The 24,089-nt window shown below is 40.1% G+C and overlaps 4 protein-coding genes and 1 pseudogene across 4 annotated transcripts; all 5 read right to left on the reverse strand.

The window, feature by feature from the left end:
- Positions 1–3,850: 3,850 nt before the first annotated feature.
- On the reverse strand, positions 3,851–5,779 carry LOC144630093 (kelch-like protein 21; annotated as a pseudogene).
- Positions 5,780–10,995: 5,216 nt separating this feature from the next.
- Positions 10,996–12,013, reverse strand: LOC144630160 (histidine N-acetyltransferase-like). Its single transcript, XM_078488453.1, has one exon. It carries the CDS (start codon positions 11,956–11,958, stop codon positions 11,020–11,022), a length of 939 nt encoding a protein of 312 aa, XP_078344579.1. The 5' UTR covers positions 11,959–12,013; the 3' UTR covers positions 10,996–11,019.
- Positions 12,014–14,255: 2,242 nt separating this feature from the next.
- On the reverse strand, positions 14,256–15,416 carry LOC144630169 (histidine N-acetyltransferase-like). Its single transcript, XM_078488468.1, has one exon. It carries the CDS (start codon positions 15,325–15,327, stop codon positions 14,260–14,262), a length of 1,068 nt encoding a protein of 355 aa, XP_078344594.1. The 5' UTR covers positions 15,328–15,416; the 3' UTR covers positions 14,256–14,259.
- A 785-nt stretch (positions 15,417–16,201) lies between these two features.
- Positions 16,202–17,377, reverse strand: LOC144630013 (histidine N-acetyltransferase-like). Its single transcript, XM_078488290.1, has one exon. The coding sequence runs from the start codon at positions 17,269–17,271 to the stop codon at positions 16,330–16,332; it is 942 nt and encodes a 313-aa protein (XP_078344416.1). The 5' UTR covers positions 17,272–17,377; the 3' UTR covers positions 16,202–16,329.
- Positions 17,378–18,605: 1,228 nt separating this feature from the next.
- On the reverse strand, positions 18,606–19,626 carry LOC144630661 (histidine N-acetyltransferase-like). Its single transcript, XM_078489025.1, has one exon. It carries the CDS (start codon positions 19,551–19,553, stop codon positions 18,648–18,650), a length of 906 nt encoding a protein of 301 aa, XP_078345151.1. The 5' UTR covers positions 19,554–19,626; the 3' UTR covers positions 18,606–18,647.
- Positions 19,627–24,089: the final 4,463 nt, after the last annotated feature.

Below are 24,089 nucleotides of genomic sequence, written 5' to 3' on the forward strand. Positions count from 1 at the left end.
CGTAAGTGTCTGCCTTACGGGGTAACTTACGGGATCACTTACGGGCACACTTAACATTGTGTTGACTTTCTCAAAGTCATTTTATATTTTTTTTTCTGATTGATTTTTTTATTTATTTAAGATATGTATAAAGGCTTGACTTTCTACATTAGACATTAAATGAGACAACAAATGAGTGGAAATGATACTCAAACGTGATTTTACTTCGACATCTGTCGGAAATCTATGTTGTTTTTTTATTTTGTCGATGAGGTGTTTAAAACGTAAGCAGTGGATAACAAAGCGCATTTTTAGTATTAAATAAAGACAAAGACCTTCCCTTTCACCTCTCAGAAAAAGTTCTCTTCGACTTCATTGAAGATACGGGACCTATATAGTAAACGTAAACTTACGTGTTATTTTTCACGTAAAAAAAGTTTTATGCAACACCCGGAATTTCTGTTGCATAAACGACACTTAAGTGCACACTTACGAAAATCGTAAGTGCAGTCACTTACGTGTACCTCGTAAGTGGACCACTAAAGTGATTTAATGCAACTTACTTAAGTTACGAGTACACCTACGTATACCCGTAAGTGTTACGGGCGTTTTATGCAACCGGGCCCTGAGCGTTAGCCTCCAAGTAAAAACCGCATCAGCGTTCATTCTCTGAGCCGAATAAAAGTGACTAGTTGGCGAGGCCATATTCCGTGCGATTTCGCCGGATTTACAGGCCAGGGTTTTTAAAATCGCGTTTTACGTCAAACGTTCAGTTTTAGTTCTAAACAAATTGATTGTTAAATTGAATGGGAGCTGATGGTTTTCAACCGACTATTCAACTATATTGCTTAAGTGTTATATTTCCAAAACCGCCTTAATTGGCTTTGTGAAAATTACTCTTAGCGAACGCTTCAGCGATTTTTGTTTGTTAAGTGACATGTCACGGATTTTACCAGATTTTTGAATAGCCAAAATTTATATTTCTGTCGCAGGAAACTCATTTCTATTAAAAATTGCTATATTAGAGCACTGAAACTGTTAACGAGCATCTTTGGCTGCACATGGCTCGGATGGAAACGGATTGCAACTTGAAAAGGTTAGGCAAACCTTTTTTTACCTTATTCTTACTAATTTTCGCGAGTACTAATTTTCGCGATTTTAAAATAATCGCGAAATTTAGCACGCGCGAAAAATACATTGCGCGAACTTTAAACACGCGAAAATTAATACCATATTATGTATCAAAACAATAAAAATTTTAAGTATTTGGAACTGTGTAACGGTTGATTTTGCTTGTCTGTGCGATGGGGAAACGGGCGAACTTGAACTTGAGATAATGAGGCAACTGTGACGATAATTGCGGGGAAGATTAGACTCAAATGGGGCACTCGCTTTGCAAGGAAGAGCCGTTACACTCTTGGGTACCGGAATCTAACCACGAACTGAACGGACAGCAACAGCAACAACTCAGCTTGGTTCCAACAGCGGTTTATTCTTCTAACTTCGTAATCGACGATGTAATCAAAAAAGCATAACAAGTGCGGTTGCTTATATACGATTTGTACAAGCGTCTATTGTTAACAGAGTATAATAAGTGCGCTAACACCAAGATGTGAAAAGTAATATAAAGTCCTTTGAGAATAGCGCAACCTAATAAAAATTCTAACTAAACTTTCCGAGTTTATTGTTAGAAGTGTTTGTTGCTTGGCGGAGAAAGTTACAACTAAAATTACACTAAATTAAAACTACCGAACGAAATTAAAACTTGTGAATAGCTAGGAAGTGTTAACTAGCGGTTTCTTGCCGACCGATAGCACCTCTAGTAAATTAAGTAAACCAAACATTAATTAAAGAAACTAGATGTGTCAGCAAATGTATTCACAGTTAAAACACGATGAGTCAGCGACCAACAGGTTGTTAATTAATCCTATTGAAGTGAACAGCAGAGGCGAGATCGGCACGAGACTCATTTAGCAAAGTAATCAGAAAACTAAATTAAATACTGAGAAAATGTAACACTTTTTAGAAATGCGACAAGCGCGGAACTCTTAAGTAATTAGCTACGGTAATAACCAAAACAACCGCTATTACTAAAATTAAATAACACAAAACTTCGGAACTAAAAAAGGAACAATCAATTATTTTAACTCACGCCTTTTTGTAATTTCGGATATTACATGAATAATAGTAGAGTCAACAGATTGTGTTTTTGACTAATTAGGTGCTGTTGGCTCTTTAAGTGTTTTTTAAATGATTAACATGCTAAAATACGGTTTAACACATAAATGACTTAAATACGGGAAATTATCCGTAACAACTGCAACTCACTACCTTTAAAAATATCTTTCTGTCTTGTTTTTGACTGGCACCCTTCCTCTGATTACCGTTTCGAGCTTGTTTATTGGTTCAAAACCTCTTTAGTACAGTCACTAAAGTTTTCGTTTGCAGGCTTCTGAAGTTACATTGAGCAAGACCTTTGAGTATTTCAAGTGGTTCCTTAGTCTTTGACGACTGATCCATAAAACACTGACAAAATCGCGAAATTTAATACACTTTTTCTCTAATTTTTTTTGCAATCGCGAAAAGTAATACTCGCGAAATTCGTCTCTCGAATTTTCGCGAAATTAAGTACGCGCGAAAATTAGTAAGAATAAAGTAAGTTGTTTCTGCACGTCATCACAAAATCGATTATTTAAAGGCCCGGTAATACGAGCAACATTTTTGTTCAATTTGTCTTGCAACATTGTTGCATTGCAAGTTGAACGAGTTGTTGCCCGTATTACTATCGCGCGCTCAACTTGTCTTGCAACAAATTTCGATGTTGCAAGTTGCAGCAAAGTGTTGCACAAAGTAGAACCGAGTTCTACTTTTTGCAACAATTTTTTTCAACTTGCAACACCGATATTTGTTGCGAGACAAGTTGAAGCAGTCAACTCATCCTCAACTGACACCTCTCTATCGACTCTATAAAACGGACACCTGGTGTTGATCCCGTTTTTGTTATTTTTTCAGTCAGTTTACTGTAACCATAGAACTCCCTACTGAAGACGAAGATCGCGCTCAGGCGACAGTTGGAGTCGATCCCTACGGTGTCTGTTTTAGAAAGAGTTTATTAATTCATTATTTGCTATGCGCGATATCTGAGCGAGAGGTTTCCGCGCGTAAGAATCACATGGCCACTTTTTTCTGAAAGTGGCCGGATAAATGCCTGCTTTCGTATGCAAATATTTATTTCGTTCCGAATGTTCAATAAAATAAACCCAAACCAGTTCGTGAATGGCATTATGGCAATACGATGGATATAATATCTAAGTGTCCTTAATGAGATGCATTACTCCACTCGACTGATGACAATTTTACGACTCGTATCAGGTCGTGTATATTGGACATGGATGATTCGGGGAAAGAACGAACAAACCAAACAATTATTCGCTTTTTAATTGATCGACAAGGTTTGCTCTGTGCATTTTAATTGGAGATATTGGGTTAAGATTGAGAATATACACCTTATACAGGTTTGACATTAGACATCTAATAGACGTCTAAAGTGTATAATTATACACTTTATACAGAATAGACATGGAGATATTGGGTTAAGATTGAGAATATACACTTTATATAGGTTTGACATTAGACGTCTAATCAGACGTCTAAAGTGTAAAAAAAACTTGTACTGAATATATAGAATTGATAGCACGTGCCAGTCAAGAGTGTATAAATATACAGCAATAGACATATATTAAATAATAAAGATGGAAAAATTTAAGTTCGGTAATAAATATTGAGGATGAATTATTAAAAATGAACGGATGGGAAAAAAAACGGGGAGGGGGGGGAGTTGTATAAGTATACACTTTATACCTCAGGGATATAAACTGTCTATTCTGCAATAACGGGCCTCACTCGAAATCGAAAATAGTTAGAGAAGATGCTTTGAAAGTAAAAGAGTGATATATTAATCCCTGGTGGAGAGGGGTAACGGTCTTCTCATTCCACTCATCCTTCTCGTAGTCGTAGCATTCAACAATGGTATTGCAATAACATTCCCGATAGCCACCCAGAATGTACAGTGTTTTGTTGACTAATACCATGTTGCCATGGATACGAGAAACCGTTAAACTTGCTATAAACTGCCATTCATCTGTCATAATGTTATACATCTCACAGGTTTTCAATTCTTTTCTGTCTTTACCAACTCCAGCAGCAATGAAAATTTTTTCGTTTGCGGCTACACCACACGCGCCAGATCTCGCTTCTTGAATGTCTGCAATCTTCTCCCATTTGTTTTTTACCGTGTCGAGTCTTGCAGCTTCTGAAAGGACTGCGGAAAACGTAAGGCCTTCCAACGTACATCCTCCAATAGCATATATGTACGTATCAAAGGCAATAACACACGAACGATGTCTGTTCACCCAATCCAAGGACGAAGAGACTGAATTTGAAACAAGGTTGTATCTAGAAACCTTGCCGGCCGGGGTTTCATACCCTCGAGTAATAAAATCGGAAATAACTTGAAACACATTTCGCCGTTGACAGGCACGACCGCCTCAAAACCCTGTCCATTTCCAACTAAGACCTGGTTTGGATCTCTTTTTGCCCACGGAACTGGACACCATTGATTCATGTCTGGGTCATAACATTGCGATTCATAAATGTCGTGGAGAATGGCAAATAGCTGACCTCGATATGTAACTGCGTGTCTTATACGTCTAATCGGTTCTCCATGACACTCGATCGCAGGCAAGCAGCACCAATCATCTCTGTCAGGAAAATAACAAAAACAGTTGAAAGGTTCGTGCACTGGACAAGCCACAACAACACATGACTCATGAACCTTCCTTGGCCGATGTGGCCGCGGCACATGACAATCGCTCGCCCGATCAACCCACTTCAATGCAGCAGCCACACTGTCACGGCAGTTTTCATTCTCATTGACAAGATCGTTGGTCACGACATCACTTACTAAAAAGTCACGCGACATACAAGTCAGTCGAAGGTGACGAAAAAGTTCGGCGAATTTGACGCCTCGCTGGCTCTTTTCTCGATTAATCCATTTCAGTAGAATTTTAAAAACATCTTCCTCTTCGTCTATGACTATGTCGTCGCTAGATATCCATTTTGCAACTTCATGGCTCGACAAACTTAAAAAGTCCTCTGATTCCGCGAATGCTATAAAGTTTAAACTGATGAATTTCCGGCAACTGGCGATAAGCTCTTCGCACATGTATTTTTCCGCCATGTTATAATATGAAATACAGTTAGAAATGGACAACTTTTGCTCAAGAAATTTCTGGGCGACAGACTTCAAGCTTTCAAGGCACAAATAATCTGCCACAGCGATTAAGTCTTCAGCTTTCTCTTAAGTTAAAGCCTTTATGCTACCAGTGTAAATGAACTCCAAAATGTCTGCCATTTGAGACTTGGTTAACATCTCCAGTCGAACAACTCCTTCTATACTCTCCTTCATGTTGCTGTTAAAAAGATTCTCAAAGAAAGGACTTGCTTCTGAAAGAACATGCATGTGGGCCTTGAACTCTTTGCCATTTTCCGCCACCAAAGTTACGTCTCGATCTTCGTTCTTCGTATCAAGTCGATGCATGCTGATGAAGTTGTATCAGAACGCTAGTGCAGCCTCTCTCTGCTCAATTATTTCAATCGACTTACTCCCCCAAATTGTGGCCTTGTAGAAAATGATGTTACCAAGGACTGTAAATTAATATCAGTTATTTGTACAGTATCTTATCGAATAACTCCAGTTTCTGTAGTTGCGTGCCTTATTCCACAAGAAAACTGAATAATTTTCCGCAACTCATGTTTATTCTAGTTGAAATTGTATTAAAACAGCCGGAAGCATAAAACAATGACCAATAATTATGGATCATATTATTGGCCAAGCATGTCCGGTCAAGATGATATTGGTTAAGTTCTTTTTTCGCGTGTTTATGGCCGAAAACGAAGTCGAGGTCCATTAACACGCAAACAAAGTACGAGGCCAATATTCCGCCATCTCGACCGAACAAGATCTATGAAACTACGGGTGTTGCTGTGGGGTCAATCTTGATAGAGTAGGTTCCAGGCATAGCTCCAGATGCACTTTGAAGATCCGGATGTTGGTCAAGCAGTTCCTTAAGTTTTGGATCTACATGTACCTTGTGTACTCGATGGACCAAGTTGAGGGCTTGACAAACTTTGTCTGACAATATTGGTTTCTGTTTACTCTCTATGACATAGAAGTCCACATTGAACTCCTTGTTCTTGAATCTTACGGGAAGGGTGACGTAGCCTTTTGGTCTGATTCGGTGTTGGCTGTATGACACCAGGGTCTTCTTTGTTTGCTTGATCTGGTGCTACTTGCTTGAGCTGAGCTGTGTTAATTACACTCGCATAGGCACCGATGTCAAGCTGACAGTGAAGGGAACTGTTGCCTACTTCTCCAGCTCCCACCATTCATCATTTTCACGGGGGCTCTGTTTATTATTGATGCTATTCATCTCTAGGCTTGCTACATGTAACAATTGCACATCACTGTCAGGACCTTCTTCATCACTAGAATAATCTTCGCTTGGATAGTGCATTTCATTCAACAGGTAATTTCTTGTCTTGCTACTGCACACTTGGGAAAAATGTCCAATTTTCTTGCACTTCTTGCATGATTCATTTTTAGCTGGACATTTGTCTTGTGGCTTGTGAACATTGTATCCACACCTACCGCACTTTTGAACTTGCTCATTGTTCTCTTTCGGTGTCTTCTGTTTCCCGCGCGTTTTGGACCTCTTAGTTGAGCCATCCCTCCATGCAAGTTTATTGGCCTCCACTTTCGGGTCTTCGCCAGACATCACTTGCATTCCATCTTTGGTCGCTTTGAACATCCGACCGATGTCAATTGCCATCTCCAAGGTAAGGTTTTTACTTTTCTCCAAGCAGCGTTGCCGTACTCGTTCGTCTAGTTATTTGCATGCAATGGCGTTCCGAATTAACTTATTCGTTTCTGTCATATCCAAGACTCGGGCCAGCAGTTTCAGATCAGTGACAAAAGAGTCAAATGTTTCTCCTTGCAACCGGCGTCTTCGATCAAATTTAACTGCCGCCATAATAGGGTTCTTCTTGGCTTCGAGGTGAGCTTAAAACTTTCCGACGACTCTTACGAGTATGTCTTTTTCACTTACATCTTGAGCTGATTCTCCGGATCCAACTTTCACAGTTTCCCACTGGAAGGTGAGGTAGATTTCCCGGCCTTTATCGCCCACGAAGCTCATCAGGTTGCATATTTTCCCCTTTTCGGTGCATTTGCTGAGCGGTCCTCCGAACGTGAATTCGCATTGTTCATAAAACCTTTCCCATTCTTTACTAGCGAAGCGTCCCAGTTCATTCTTGGCCAGTTAAACGACGAGTTTGTGTAACCTTCTGCCATTTCGTAAGGCTCTGTTCTAGTCGGTGGCGCTCGAAATCCCACTATATTGACACCATGTTACATATGCACAACGTGAACGCCATGTTGAATCTCAAAACCGCATGGTTTAATGTAAACAATCATACACAATGGCCAGCTGTATGCCATACATAACAATTATTATGTCTTACTTGGATGGTGAGTTCCTTATGGAACTCATGTTATCTGAGGGCAGCAAATTGACCTCGTGCTGGATTATTATGCTTTACTTGGATGGTGAGTTCCTAATGGAACTCATGTTATCTGAGGGTGTCACATTGACCTCGTGCTAGATTATTATGCTAGATTACTTGCATGGTGAGTTCCTAATGGAACTCATGTTATCAGAGGGTAGCATATTGATCTCGTGCTAGATTATTGTCTCTCTTGGATGGTGAGTTCGTAATGTAACTCATGTTATCTGAGGGCAGCATATTGACCTCGTGTTGATTATTATGTATTACTTGGATGGTGAGTTCGTAATGTAACTCATGTTATCTGAGGGCAGCATATTGACCTCGTGCTAGATTATTATGTCTTACTTGGGTGGAGAGTATATTATGGAACTGATGTTATCTGAAGGCAGCATATTGACTTCGTTCTAGATTATTATGTCTTACTTGGATGATGAGTTCCTTATGGAACTCATGTTATCTGCGGGCAGCATATTGACCTCGTGCTAGATTATTATGTCTTACTTGGGTGGTGAGTTTCTTATGGAACTCATGTTATCTCAGGGCAGCATATTGACCTCGTGCTAGTTTATTATGTCGTACTTGGATTGTGAGTTCCTAATAGAACCCATGTTATCTGAGGGTAGCATTTTGATCTCGTGTTGATTATTTAGCAATTATTGGATGAGGCTGAGTATGATATGAAGAATTATGCAGATGTCGGAGGGTGTTATCCGCCTCAGCCGAATAATTGTTTTATTATTCATTCAAAATATTTCCAGAGCTCCAAATGCACAAAATGAATTTAATAGGGTTTTGACAGTAGGCAAAGTACACAAATACACAACAACGTTCGCTTTTAAATTTGATTTAAACTTCAAAAACTCGGTTACCTTCATTAAATTTCTTGTCCTTTATAATGTCGATATTTAGCACTTGCTTGAAGTGTCTATTGAAGCTAAATCTGATGACAAAAAGCGATGTTTTCGAGCACAGGTTTCCATCGTTCTTGCTTACTTCGACGTAGAATTTTCGTAAAACCGCTCCAAGTCCTCCGCTGTGGCTGGATCAGGGATCTTTTCCTCTTGAAGATACGCTTTCAAAATCGATCAACTCCCCTTCGTTGCTTTTTCCGTGTTTTGACTTTCCTTGTCTTCTAATAACTTTAAAATTTTACCTCTTCGTAATGCTAAAATCTAGTGCCCATTTTCGCGCTTTCAACCTGCTCGGAAGCAAAGCCGTTCAGTCGCGTGACGTCAGCGGTTCTTGGGAGCGAGGTTGCGATCTGTTAATCATACTTGGGAACGAGGCTGCGATCCATTAATTTTTGATATTGGACGATTAAATGACGTCAATCGTCCAATAATTGGAATTTCTTCCAAATTTGGTCGGCGCTAGCCGGTTAGCTGGAATTAACCGGGGATCGAAAGCCAATCAGAAACAGAGAAATATTTTGAATGAATAATAATATGTCTTACTTGGATGATGAGTTCCTTATGGAACTCATGTTATCTGAGGGCAGCATATTGACCTCGTGCTAGATTCTTTTGTCTTACTTCAGGATGGTGAGTTCCTATTGGGACCCATGTTATCTGAAGGTAGTATATTGACCTCGTGCTAGATTATTATATCTAACTTGGATGGTGAGTTTCTTATGAAACTCATGTTATCTGAGGGCAGCATATTGACCTCGTGCTAGATTATTATGGCTTGCTAAGATGGTGAGTTCCTAATGGAACTCATGTTATGTGAGGCAGCATATTGACCTCGTGCTAGATTATTATGTCTTACTTGGATGGTGAGTTCCTTATGGAACTCATGTTATCTAAGGGCAGCATATTGACTTTGTGCTAGATTATTATATCTAACTTGGATGGTGAGTTTCTTATGGAACTCATGTTATCTGAGGGCAGCATAATGACCTCGTGCTAGATTATTGTTACATATGCACAAAGTGAACGCAGTGCCGTAGCAGGGTAAAATAAGTGGGGGGCACGCGAGCGCCGGAGGCGTGAGCTGCTAGGGGGGTCTGGGGCATGCCCCCCAGAAAATTTTGAAATCTAGAGGCTTGGAAATGCTATTTCCAGCATTCTCCAACGAAGAGCTATTTGTGATTTACGCATATCGCGAATTATTTACTTCCTATCTCAGCAAACCAATGCACATTGAAGAGAGTATAATACTTGCAAGGTCAATTACAAAATAGAAAACCGACTGTCTCAGCAGCAAATGTTTTACTTTTCCGAGTCATCATAGTGAGTTGGTAGTTATTAAACTGTCTGAGTTGCCTTAGAGGCAAACGTAGAGTTCATCAGTACGTCGTTTTTGAAAACTTCGCAAAGTTTAGTTAGTTCAAAATGTATATCCGCAGTACAAATATGTGAATTTCATATATTCATTTAGTTTGTTTAGTTTAGTTTTTGGCTGTTTAATATTGTTGTGCATCACCCTACGTACGTTAAAAAATGAAAAGAAGTACAAATGTTATTGTTTCAAACCCCTTGGGAGATAAATTTTATTTTCAACATGTATTTCATACCGGTCTGTTTTTACTTTTTGGGAAAAAAACTGGGGGGCACCCCCCCCCCCGGCCCCTCCCCTTGCTACGGCACTGGAACGCCATGTTAAATCTCAAAACCGCATGTTTTTAATGTGAACAATCATACATAATGGCCAGCGGTATGCCATACATAACATCCCCCACTCAAAAATTCGAGAAATTAAGATAATTCATCTAGCAACGAAACAAAGTAAAAGACACGATTTCGTGAAAGCCGTCAAAATCTCCACAAAAGAGTCAAATACAGTCCCGTTATTAGGCGATGACATCGCCTTGTGTCATGAGGCGTCGGTGGGACAAATTATGTATTTGATGAGTTCTATTGAATTCAGTGGACAGATGATCACATCTCTACATTTTTTTAATACAATGGGCTTGTGTTGTCGGTCTGTGAACAATTACGTGACAGCTCTTGACCTTCGCATGTCGCACGCGAGAAGTATCGTATATATCGAAAGTCACCCTACAAGAGAACGCAACTTTTTGCTGAGCAGTCATTCAACACAGAAGTTGTCAGCTACCTTTTTTGGTATATGTAAATTTTTGACAAATTTTCTGAAAATTATTTTAGACCCCTTGGAGGGGTCATGAATGGTCCATCAAAAGTTTGCAGTGCTCGCAAAATTACGCTTCTGCTCGGAATGCTCGCAAAATTTTAGTGGGTGCTCGTTTGCTCGTGCTTGCATATTTTTACAATTGCTCACATGCTCGAATTTTTCTTGGAGGTAGCTTTTTGAAAAGTGTTCGTTGCTCTCAAGACTAACTTTTGTCAATGCTTGTGCTCGCAAAGAAAGACGCTCTGCTCGCATGCTCGCAAATGCTCGCAAAGACCATTTGATACCCCCCCCCCCCTTGGGAAACGTCATCGCCTGTGGACGTTACTGAAGAAAATTATTTTCATAGACTTTCACTGACTTTTTGGAGAACTCTTCATCTAATTCCACTTGTAAAAATTCTTCCAGCACTCTCCTCCCGTAGTTTTTCAAACTTTCGTCTTGAAACAAGCAAAAAATAAAATCACCCTTGATAACTTCACAGGCTCGCTTGAATTGATGCAAAAGATGAGCTTCGTACAGAACTGGATCACTTGTGTAAACAGTCACACACCAAAGCATACATTTAACTCTCGGCGATAACACACCGAAGCTGACCGATCTAGGAAAACCACCATCGCCACATTTCTCGACAGCGAAATACAAATCGATTTCCTGCTGCAAATAATCGATATTTGATCGTAGAGGCTCGATAGGGGTGAAATCCAGGACGATGACCTTGTCTGGGAACAATGTCTGTGACACGGGGCTAGAGAAAATAACATCGCATATGTATTCTTTAGTGCAAGCTTCAATCTGAATGGAATTATCAGCTGTAGAAAATTGATGCGAGCGTAAAGACGTCCTTTTAACAGAAGCGCTCAAAATTTCCAACTGCGTAAGTTTCGTTACCGAATGACTCGTGATCGTTCCGTCGGTTTCGAATTGTTCTCGACATACGCTTGGATATTGTCTTCGTATAAACTCATTCATCGTTTGTGATAACTGTTTATAAACACCTTTTCCGCGGAATTCTGCTAAAGTACGTCCTGCTCGAAGGATTGCTGTTCTTCCTTCGTCGACAATGGAACACGAAATCAAACCCACAAGTTTCTCGTCTAAATAGGCAAGCATAACATCTAACTTGTCCATGTTCATCCACGCATGGTATCGCAATGGAAGATAGTCGTGTCCATGGTAAATTCCTTCTGACAGTTTCAGGATCTCTTCGAAGTCACTTGGTTTAGCAAGGCGAAAATCTAACTCTAGGTTGAAGTGGTCCATCACTGAAGGGTACGGTTAGCGTTAGGTTTTTTCTTCCTTTTTAAAACAATCCTCGCTTCGCTGGATCTCGCGTGACGTGAATATTTAATATGATGATAGCCTGTTGCGATGGTGACGTCATTTGTCACGCTGGCTACGTTTTATAGTATTATATGCAATTTGAGCAATAATGCAGATTTAAATGTTTCGTAGAGAAGTTTTATTTTATTTTTTTTATTTTTCCTCAAAGCGTTTCCTACAAAAGACGAGATATCTGGCAGACGCGACTCATACACGGCGATCTTGAGACATAATCCATCAATCCAAATAATATACAAATCTTCCTTAACGTCGAGTTAATGCATCAGTCAATTGAAACCCCGGCCCCCCGACCCCCGGGACTTAGCGGGGATTTAACGCGTCCAAAGCCGGGATTTAACGCACTTTTAACGGCGCGTTGGCCCCGGTGGGCGATGGTTTTAACAAAATGTCAGTAGACCGGGGCCGTGGAGCGGTGATTTAACAGCACGCGATCACCTGAAGCGGGGACGGCAGCCGGGATTTAACATAAAGGACTAAATGCTTTTCTCAAAATGTTCGTTCTGAAGAATCCGTTCTAAAAAGTCTCCACGCTCCTTCTTTGATAAAGCCTTTCGCGACGCCTGGGTTTGTATTTAACGTGTTCGCACGATAAAAATAGACTCATTGTACTTGGAATCTGCCACCTTTGTACACTATCGTCTCCAAGAAAGTAGTTTCTGTTTCTGAGATTTCAGCCGTGAATTATATCGTAGGGTAAAAGCTGTTTACCTTTAGCAGAAATTCTTCTATTTTGTCTCTTCTTGTGTCCCACATCAGTTTAAAAGACGGCGTCAATAAATTGTTTCCAAAGGATAGGCTTATTGGTACTTGTCTGAGTATTTCGTTTTTTTTTGGCCGTGAAGATGACAGCAGAAACTGCGGCGATTGTCGTGCCCTTGGCTGCTTGATGTGCTTAAAGATTATCTTTTCCATTGAATTGGAACGAGCTTTCTTGAAAGATCACACTGAGCATCTCTCTTAAAAACCTGTTAAGTACGGGAAGGGTTTCCCTGATGAAATTCCTCGTATGCTTCGTATACAGTGTAAATGAGACAAGGAAAGCTTTTTTAGGCTGTTTAGGCATGGCAGTGTAATTTTGTCAATGAATTTATTAAAGTCTGTCGCACGAAGCTTGTCGCTGTGCTGTCGGCTGAAGTAGATGGTCAACAAAAGCTGAAATACGTTCTTTAGGGCAATCACACCCCCGATATTATGGGTCTTCCGGCAGGCGTGTTCATAATGGCTAATTTCGGGCTTAAAATTTGACAAATTTGTGTCTCTGACCACGAAAAACAATTTTTTAATAGGTTTTTGGCGGAAACAAACTACATCAGGTTTCTTTCCGACCTCATAACTATATATGGACAATAAATGAAAGAAATAGATTTTTCAACTTCTGCAACGAAATCAAGATTTTTGTCCGTTTTATTCCTGAATGATCCTGAAAGTCGATTCGGATGCCCCCGCTATGCGGGGCTTTTAACGGACGTCTAGGCCCCTAGGGCGGGGAAATAAGCGGGGTTTTAACACTTGGTAAATGTTAAATTCCCCGGTAAGTCCCGGGGGTCGGGGGGCCGGGCTTTCAGTTGACTGATGCATAAACGTCGATTAAAAATTGATTTGTCTTCTTCTTTAAACGAGTCTCGCGAATCCTAACATCTGTTCAGTTTGTCTATTATTTTCAAAGCTTTCCCGGGAAGTTTGAAGTAATATAACCTGATACTTAGTCGACGACTTCGCTGGATTTTTGTTTAACACCCCCCAAGTGATAAGTCTTCATGGGATGTGGCGTGACTTCCCAAATAACGGCCGCCACGGCGACTACCAAAAATTTGCGTTTTACGTAAATTTCAGGTTTTCGTTTTCGTTTCAGTAAAAAAGAAACCATTTCGAAATTGCCATTGCTTTTTTTTTGTTTTTTTGTTTTAGTTTTATTGTGAAAGTTGTTATATGTTGTTTGTTATTTTGTTAATGTTGGCACCTCGGAGCTGTTTATAATATATATACCTTCTTTAAAAAAAGTATCTCCTAAAGTGTCATCGTCTGCAATTGTGCCATGTGCTACTCCAAAGATGGGCAAAGCCGTTTCGAGTACTTTGTTTTCAATCTTGTCGACGTTAAAAAAGGCATTGCTGGAAATATTAAAATTTATTAGTAGAAGTGCTAGTTATCTTACTCGATTATCTTACGGTCCCAAGAGTCTTTTATTTTTAATATATCAAAGCTGTTTCAAAGTTGACGCTACTGTAGAAACTTGTTTTCATACAGTTTCATTGACCTTTTGGACATTTCTTCGTCTAGTTCCAGCTCTAGCCCTTCCTGCAGCACTTTTCTTCCGTGGTGTGTCAAATGTTTGTCTTGAAATGAGTTGAAAGTAAAACCGCTATCTATAACTTCCCAGGCTCGCTGGAATTGATGGAAAAGATGAGCTTCATACAGAACTGGATCACTGGTGTAAACAGTCACATACCAGTCAATACATTTTACTGCCGGCACCAATACACCAACGCTGACCGATCTTGGAAAACCACCGTCGCTACATTTCTCGACAGCGAAATACAACTCGATTTCTTGCTGCAAGTAATCGATATTTGATCGTAGAGGCTCGACAGGGATATAATCCGGGATGATGACTTTGTCTGGGAACAATTCCTGCGCCAGAGGGCTAGAGAAAATAACATCGCATAGGTATTCTTTAGTGCAAGCTTTGATCTGGGTGGAATTATCAGGTGTAGAAAATTGATGCGAGCGTAAAGACTTCTTTGTAGCAAAAGCACACAACAAATCCAACTGCATAAGTGTCGTTGCCGAAGAAAAATTGTCGAGACTCGTAAATCGTTCTCGGCATACGCTTGGGTATTGCTTTCGTATGAACTCATACATTGCCTGTGATAGCTGTTTATAAACACCTCGTCCGCGAAACTCTGCTAAAGTACGTGCTGCTCGACGGAGTGCTGTTCTTCCGTCGTCGACAATGGAACACGCAATTAAACCCACAAGTTTCTCGCCACAATGAGCGAGTATAACATCCATCTTGTCCATTTTCATCCATTTATGATATCTAAATGGGAGGTAATCGTCTCCATCGTAGATTCCTTCTGATAATTTCAGGATCTCGTCGAAGTCACCCGGTGTAGCGAGGCGAAAAGTTAACTCTAGGTTCTTTACTGAACTCATCGCTTCTCGATTGCTTATCAAAACAATCCTTGCTTGGCTAAATCTCGCGTGATATGCTAATAAGCTGAATGTATTATAAATGTTAGCCCGATATGAGGTGACGTCATTCGTCACGCTCGCTGTCTTTGTCATGCAAAGCTTGTAAATTTAACATTTTGATGGCGTGACCAAGGTCATTTGGAATATTTTTTATGAAAAGCACTGTGTTCTTCAATGAATATGCTCTACGATTGTAAGCTAATATTTTCAAATACTACAACTTGAACGTATTTTTTTATAGGTTTAAAAGTTACTTTGAAATCGTCCCGAAAGTATTACCATCGAATATAGTAAATAAACTGGCCCTTATTTAGCTTGCAGGGGTTTTCGGGATATCCTTCCACGGAAAATTTTGACAACTAAGGTTTCCTGAGACAGCATTTCGTGCACTTTGAAGACAGTTCGATAGGTAAACAGCCAGCGAAAACCAAATATATAAACATGGGTATTTCTGCAACCTTTTTGAATTTGAAATCGGGTTTTTAAAAAAGAAACTTTAAGTAACAAGTAATTTATTATTTTATTGTAATTTTTTAATTGTATCAATGAGAAAACCATATACTGTCACTAAAAACTTTAATATACAGCATATAAAAGAAAGGCAGACACAAAAAAGTCTTCATATTACGTCACTAGAATCCAAGTTACAAAAGTCCAAACTGTATCAGGTAAAAAATCTACATATGGCGGACCTTCGATTGAAGAGAATTTTGAGCCAAAGGAGTAAAGATGTCAATGAAAATGACCGGGTTGAACCCCCTACCCCCTCCCCCCCTCCCTTGCCTACAGGCCTGCATTAAAGCAGTCAGTTTTAGTTAAATTATTCTGTTTCATCGTTGTTCAATACATCGGAGAATTTTACTTCGATACGCTTTACAGTTTTTAATTTTTTTTTGTAGTGTTAAGGTCGGAATTCAAGTAACTCACCGCAAAAGCGAAAAGTGTTGTTGTGCGGAACTTGCGCCATATGAAAGCATTTCGCGTACAAACTCTTCGTGTGTTCAAATATGCACGATACTTATCAAAACTGAATAATTATTCAAAAGCTGTAAACGCGCATTGCACTTTTGACCCCTCATCGGTTTCTGTTTCCATTCAAAGATGACTTTGCCGAAGAAACGTTTTAGTTTCGTAAAGTTTCAGTGGTGGTTTGGACAGATTTTCATCTATTTTTAAATGCAATTGTTCCTCCAGTACTTTTCTTCCATGGTTCGTCAAACTTTTGTCGTGACAAGAGCCGAAAATAAAATCGCCTTCGATAACTTCACAGGCTCGCTGTAACTGATGCAAAAGATGAGCTTCATACAGGACTGGATCACTGGTGTAAACAGTCACAAACCAATGCACATATTCAACTCTCGGCGACAGTACACCGAAGCTGAGCGATCTTGGGAAATCTTCATCGCTACATTTCTCGACAGAGAAGTACAAATCGTGTTCTTGCTGCAAGTAATCGATATTTGATCCTAGAGGCTCGATTGGGACAAATTCCAGCATAATGACATTGTCTGGGAACAGTTTCTGCGCCACAGGCCGAGAAAAGATCACATCGCATAGGTATTCTTTAGTGCAAGCTTCAATCTGAATGGAATTGTTAATTGCAGAAAACCGATGCGAGTTAAAAGTCTTCTTTTCAACATAACATCGTAGAAGATCCAACTGCACAAGTTTCGCCGCGGACGGATAATTCCCTGGTCGTGTTGTGAATCGCTCTCGACTTGCGTTCGGGTAGCGTCTACGTATCATCTCATACATGGCTTGCAGTAGGCTCTTAGAAACACCTCGACCGCGAAACTCCGGTAAAATACGCCCTGCTCGACGGATTACTGTTCTTCCGTCGTCGACAATGGAACATGCAGCCAATCCCACGAGTTTCTCGCCAAAATAAGCAAGAATGACATCCATCTTGTCCATCTTCATCCACGCATGGTATCTAAATGGAAGGTAGTCGTGTCCTTCGTAGATTCCTTCTGACAATTTCAGGATCTCGTCGAAGTCATTCGGTCTAGCGAGGCGAATTGTAAGCTCCAGGTTCATCGTATAATTTTCTCGTCTCGACTGTTCGATTTTTCTTTCTCATCAAAACAATCCTTGCTTGGATTAGCCTCCCACGCTGACGTTCTTTGGGCGCATCACGAAACGGGTGACGGCTTGGATGAATGAATGAATGAATGAATGAATGAATAACTTTATTACCGTGTCTAAAATGTTTAGCTGAGGGGAAAAGTCCCCTCTACTAATTGTGGACACCTGACTAAGAAAAACCTATCATTATACAACTATTACAATTAATAATTTAAAGTTAAAATAAAATAAAATAAAATATGGATTTCGTGTGTACTGGTTTGACAAGATATTGTCCAGAGTTACGTCATTCGTCACGCTCGTGTCTAGCTTTTTGTGCAGTAAAAGAATAAAAAGACGAGATAGCTCGCAAACGCTGCTCTTACGCGACAATCCTGGGATATCATTCGACTGATCCACACTTTGGAGTTTAAGGAAACACGTCGATTAAAGGTTTAGTTGTACTTTATTCTATGTCTCGCCTAAAAGGTTATCGTTTTCGGCTATGCCCTTAGTTCATCGATTAGTTCACTCTAAAGATCCGTTCTCTATGTAGACGTATTTGCGAGAAAATAAGAGTGACAAACACGAGAATGAAGTACTACGACTTTATAACTCAAACAGTAAACGAGAAAATGCTGACAAGGCTTGATAGCGGCTTGAAGAAGACCTCGGCTCACTCGCTCGACTGAGCCCATGTTCTCTGTCACGTGACAATGTTTATGAGTCCCATAACTCCACTACATCCATAGGGGTAGGGGTTGTTTCTGTACCTTTTCAATTTAGATAACTATAAACTGTACGCTATCATCTTTACTGTATTCTTCTATTCCAAACTGTAATAGGCCTTCTCACGGTTTTCGACGCCATCTTGACGAGTAAGCAAAGCGGGTAGAAATTACAGTGTTTGTATGGGACCCGGGGTATGAATCCGATGGCAAATATCCTCAGTGTTCAAAAAGTGAATTCTGGACAACTCATGAATTGCTAAGTTAAGATACTAGTTTTATTTGCCGAGTTTGAAGGATGCCGAGAGCTGGGCTAGAAAGCGTTCAGTTACGTTTTTTATTTCTCCATACATTTGTCTGTATTTTTTTCCGCATGTTTGACGCTGTTTACATACATACATACTTTATTTGATGAGTAGGTTGGGTAAAAAGGCAGCCAAAGGGCTGATGTGGACCTACTATACTAAAAATTAAGAATTACATTTGTAAAAATTTTACATTTATAAATTTAAAACTAGCACACTAACTAACACTAAGATAAAAAAGAAGAGAAATTTACATACATCATTAATTGCGGCTGTTCTTTTAATTCAATTCTTTTTTAACGTCAAAAAGATGACGTTACTGTAGAAACTTGTTTTCGTGCACCTCCACTGATATCTCTTCATCTAATTGCACCGGCAGCCGTTTTTGCAGCACTCTTCTCCCGTGGTCTGTCAAACTTTTGTCTTGAATAGCTCGGAAAACGAACTCGTCATCGATAACTTCACAGGCTCGCTTGAATTGATACAAAAGATGAGCTTCGTACAGACATGGATCACTGGTGTAAACAGTCACAGACCAAACTGTACCTCTTGGTGACAATACACCGAAGCTGACCGATCGAGGAAAAGTACCATCGCTACATTTCTCGACAGCGAAATACAAGTCGCTTTCTTGCTGCAAGTAATCGATATTTGATCGAACAGGTTCGACAGGAAATAGTTCCAGAAGGATAAAACTGTCTGAAAACAATTTCTGTGTCACAGGGCTGGAGAAAATTACATCACATATATATTCTTTAGTGCAAGCTTCAATCAGAATGGAATTATTAGTTGAAGAAAAGTGATGCAAGCGTAAAGTCTTTTTTGCGTAAGATTTTAACATCTCCAACTGCACAAGTTTTGTTTCCGAAGGTAAACTCTGCAGACTAGTGAATCGTTCTCGACATACGCTTGGGAATTGTTTTCGTATGTACTCATTCATTGCCTGTGATAGCTGTTTATAAACACCTCGTCGGCGAAACTCTGCCAAAGTACGCGCTGCTCGACGGAGAGATGTTCGTCCTTGATCGACAATGGAACACGCAATCAAACCCACGAGTTTCTCGCCACAATAAGCAAGCATAACAGCTAAATTATCCATGTTCATCCACTTATGATATCTAAATGGAAGATAATCGAGTCCATCGTAGATCCCTTCTGACAATTTCAGGATTTCGTCGAAGTCACTCGGTGTAGCAAGGCGAAAGGTAAGCTCTAAGTTCATCACTAAATTCAAGCTTCCCGATTTTTCAAGTTCTTATGCTCATCTAAACAACTTTTTCGCTGGATTTCGCGTGTTATAATAACCCCGGAATAATGGGTCAATAATGTTATGTCAAGCCGGTGACGTTATTCGTCACGCTCGCGGCGTGCAGCTTTTTGCCGTGTAGTTGCGCTATTGAAAGTAGGAAGGGTATCAAAAGACGAGATACCTCGCAAACGCAGGGGTACGGGTATGTCGGATTCTCTGCAGTGTAAAGAGGGGTGGAAGCCGGATGACGCGCTTTAGTGCGCCTTGATTTTAATTGCACAAGTTTACTCATATATTTTTCATTACAGTAATCTCAATAATACGAACTTACTTGTTTGTAGTAACTGTATAGGCAATACCATCATAGAAATGGCATAATGAAATAATGCTAATTCCATAGGCACAAAATGGGAAACAGCTCTACTATTGTATTGAAATTTTCACAAAATGCTTCCAGTTAACAATTAGTTCATGCATTAGCGTGCACTATCGATTTGTTATGGTGCACGCGGGAAGTTAGGCCATCCCAATAAAATGTTTCGTTTCCCATCGCCCTGTCTCTTGTGATGGCGGGTCGGTCGGTCGGGCTAAAAAAAAGAATGAACACTTTAAGGGGTATGGGCTCATTAAAGAAGCCAGGAGATGCAGAACCGAAAGATTTTGTTTCAGTTTATCTCGCTGAACTAATTATTAAATGGTGCACGCTAACGCACAGTGAATTTAATTGCGCGGCTTGCTCTTCTAGCTATGTTATAATGAACTTTTACTCTTAAATGTAGAGATACAATAGAAGGGCATCATCTAGGATTGATTTCACAGATAGACATCCTCGGAGACCCAGGGGCAGTTAGTGGGGGCGACTGGCAGCTTATCGGGACGACGGGATTTTCGGGCGAAAGTTTACAAGAGCGTAACAGCCCCTGGGCACTTTGTCTTACCGAACCAGTTCCAGAAGCGTTTGAACTCCTTCCTCCTGATTGGCCACAAAAATATTTTTGTGGCCAATCAGCGAGGAGAACCGGCCAAGAGACTCTGATGTCTTCTTACACGAAGTAGTTTTCTCCTTCGATCGACGAAGTTGCTTGGCACTTGCAACCGAGAGATAATTCTTGTGAACCGTTTCAGAAAAAAATTCAACGAAGCGTACGAAATCGCCAACTGAAAGCCAGGCGCAAGGAAACAAATACCCATCGCCAAATTTTCACGGCAGCCTTTTTGAAGGTATGGTGAATTTTTCTAGCTAAAACACGATACACGTTGCTTGTCGAGTAAACAATGTTACATATATTTTTTTTCGATCGTTGAAAGACTTCTGAAACTTTCCATGATTTGAGAATCTTCGTTGCACGGGCCACGCAACTATGTCGATCGAACGTGGGAACGATCGGCGAGCTGCACTGCTCGCACGTTGCTTCTTGCTTTCGCGTCGAACTGAATCACAAACCGGCCGGCCGGTTTGTGATTCAGTTCGACGCGAAAGCAAGAAGCAACGTGCGAGCAGTGCAGCAATTAAATATGTGACGATGGATTACAATACAGCTTCTGTTTTCTGTCCCGATTTTTTTTTTCGCTGTATGATGATCATTGGGTGAGGTCGATTGTTGCAGACTGTGTGGGTTTGTTCTTATGGACAAGCGAAGAAAACGAAATATAGTTGGAAAAAACCCTGGCAGGGCTTGAGAGTAACTTTTTAATTCACTGGTTTACTGGCTAGTGACATGTCAGATTTTACTAGCCAAAAGTAATTTTTCACTAGTCAGGTATATTGATTTCTATCAAGAACAGTTGACTTTTCCGAGTTTTTCACTAGCCAAAGTGGCTAGTAGGAATGCTAAACCTGGTAGCCAAAACCTAAATTTTAGTAGCCTTTGGCTAGTTGGCTACCGTTAGTCTCGAGCCCTGCCTGGGTTAATTCTTACTGATTAGATTTTAAATTTAACAGTGTATTGTAACAGTTTTCTTTTTGAGTGAGCTGTCATATTAGCTGTGGATCACTAAGGTACAGATGAAATTATATTCTAGCGAGGGGAAGTGGACCCATTCATGTCATTCATGCACCTTGACTTGGGATGAAGAGGCATAACATGAAAGCCATCCTATGGGCCTGATAGACACATTATTTTACACTTAACATTGATTTTAGTTATTGCAGAACTTTAAATACTCTTTTCAGACAACTAAAAATCTTGATTGCACAATCAGCATTCCATACAGTTTGTGTCTCTAAGATGTTCTCTACAGAATATAATTTACAAGAATCAATAATTTCCTGTATAAGACTATCAGAGAAACATAAAACTTTCAAAAACTCAAGACACTCAAGACTATGGAAACAGTACGAATAGTGGTCCAGTTTTGTTAAGAATCACCATGTAAGTGTACTGAAGTGATAAACAAGTGATATCAATGTGATGCCATCAGATACTTTAGATCTCAACTTGAAAAAGGTAGGCTGATTTTTTCAAGTTTTGTCCTTGTGGACTGAAAAAACAAAAAACAAAAAAACATTCTTGGTCCCTTCTTCCTTCAACAACAATTTACTTTTGTATCTCCATCTTGATGCACCAGGTGCATTTCTTGTACGAGAAGACCTATTTGCCCATTTAAGTACTTTCTTTTTACCAAAAAGCATTAAAATCCCTGTGACAGTAGTGTCCCTTTAACTTTATATATATTACCTAAGCTAATGGAAGATAAAATTTGCAGGCCCCCCACATGCATATATGCCAATGTACATATTACACACAACCTGTATTTTCAAATTATTTGAAAATACAGGTTGTGTGTAATATGTACATTGGCATATATGCATGTGGGGGGCCTGCAAATTTTATCTTCCATTTGGGAACCTAAATTATTGTTCACAATAGCTTGCTCAAAAATTCTTGCCCACGTGGGTGAAGGGTGGGGGAGGTGGGGGGGGGGGGCACCCAGGAGCCCTCTCCCTGATCTGTGACTTGTGCAGTGCCCTTTAGCTCCTCTTGTTGCATGAAGGGAGTTTCTGATTTTTGAGAATTGCAGTACCGCTCTTATTTGAAGAGTGTTGATAGAAAGTTCCTGTATACTTTGTGTAGGTATACTAATAATTAAGTTACACAAGCAGTATATGAGAAGTAAACATAAAATCATGAACAAGCAATAATTACCTGTTGTATGTGTCAATCATATTTTAATTAGTCAAATTAAAAGTAGCCTGCATGGCCGGTGTTCGAGGGGGAGGGAGAAGGGAATTTCGAGCGTGAAGCGCGATTGTTAATTAAAAGAGCTGTCCAGCATACATTCCACTGACTTTTAATTTTTGGTACTACATGTATATGCAAGTCTTAATAAAGAAAATGTTTGCAGCTCTTTTAGTTACCACCCATTGGGCACTTATTATAGTGAACAAGCCAAACATTTGCAAAAGCCTTGTCAAAGAGTTCTCATCACGAAGAAGCCTCAAGGCTTCATGTGTTTGGTCTAAACAAAGAGGAAAAACATTTTGTTATGATGTGTCTGTCAGCTTTTAGACATAACTTCATTGATTTTTAATAAGGGGATCTACTATGACTACTTATTCAGTACAGACTATGAAAATAGAAATATACAGGCTTTTCGTAGTACACAAATCCATCTACTTGTCAATGAACAGTTGTATGCACCTCATCACAAACAACAGCAACAGTATTGTTTTGGTAAATTTCTTTGGAGTACCATAAAGCACAGTAGATTCTCCCTTTCTAACTTTGCTCCGCTTTAAGCTTGTCCACAGAGATCAAAGACAAGCTTTCGTTTAGGGCTTGCTGGAACTCATGTTCGAATGTACGCTTTGAAGCGCCATTCACCTCAGCCATTTACAAACCGGTAGCGTTCGATAATGAGAGTGATTCAGTTCGACGCGAAAGCAAGGAAGCAAAGTGCGAGCAGTGCAGCTCGCCGATCGTTCCCACGTTCGATCGACATAGTTGCGTGGCCCGTGCAACGAAGATTCTCAAATCATGGAAAGTTTCAGAAGTCTTTCAACGATCGAAAAAAAATATAAGTTATATAACATTGTTTACTCGACAAGCAACGTGTATCGTGTTTTAGCTAGAAAAATTCACCATACCTTCAAAAAGGCTGCCGTGAAAATTTGGCGATGGGTATTTGTTTCCTTGCGCCTGGCTTTCAGTTGGCGATTTCGTACGCTTCGTTGAATTTTTTTCTGAAACGGTTCACAAGAATTATCTCTCGGTTGCAAGTGCCAAGCAACTTCGTCGATCGAAGGAGAAAACTACTTCGTGTAAGAAGACATCAGAGTCTCTTGGCCGGTTCTCCTCGCTGATTGGCCACAAAAATATTTTTTGTGGCCAATCAGGAGGAAGGAGTTCAAACGCTTCTGGAACTGGTTCGGTAAGACAAAGTGCCCAGGGGCTGTTACGCTCTTGTAAACTTTCGCCCGAAAATCCCGTCGTCCCGATAAGCTGCCAGTCGCCCCCACTAACTGCCCCTGGGTCTCCGAGGATGACAGATAGATTACGTGAGAACAAA

The sequence above is a fragment of the Oculina patagonica genome, chromosome 11, assembly GCF_052425735.1.
Source record: "Oculina patagonica isolate OP01 chromosome 11, crgOcupat, whole genome shotgun sequence".
NCBI classification, from domain to species: Eukaryota; Metazoa; Cnidaria; class Anthozoa; order Scleractinia; family Oculinidae; genus Oculina; species Oculina patagonica.

Excerpts from the sequence above, each read along its gene's own strand:
- LOC144630013 (XM_078488290.1), bottom strand. The coding sequence starts at position 17,271 with ATGAACCTGGAGCTTACAATTCGCCTCGCTAGACCGAATGACTTCGAC.
- LOC144630160 (XM_078488453.1), bottom strand. The coding sequence starts at position 11,958 with ATGGACCACTTCAACCTAGAGTTAGATTTTCGCCTTGCTAAACCAAGT.
- LOC144630169 (XM_078488468.1), bottom strand. The coding sequence starts at position 15,327 with ATGACAAAGACAGCGAGCGTGACGAATGACGTCACCTCATATCGGGCT.
- LOC144630661 (XM_078489025.1), bottom strand. The coding sequence starts at position 19,553 with ATGAACTTAGAGCTTACCTTTCGCCTTGCTACACCGAGTGACTTCGAC.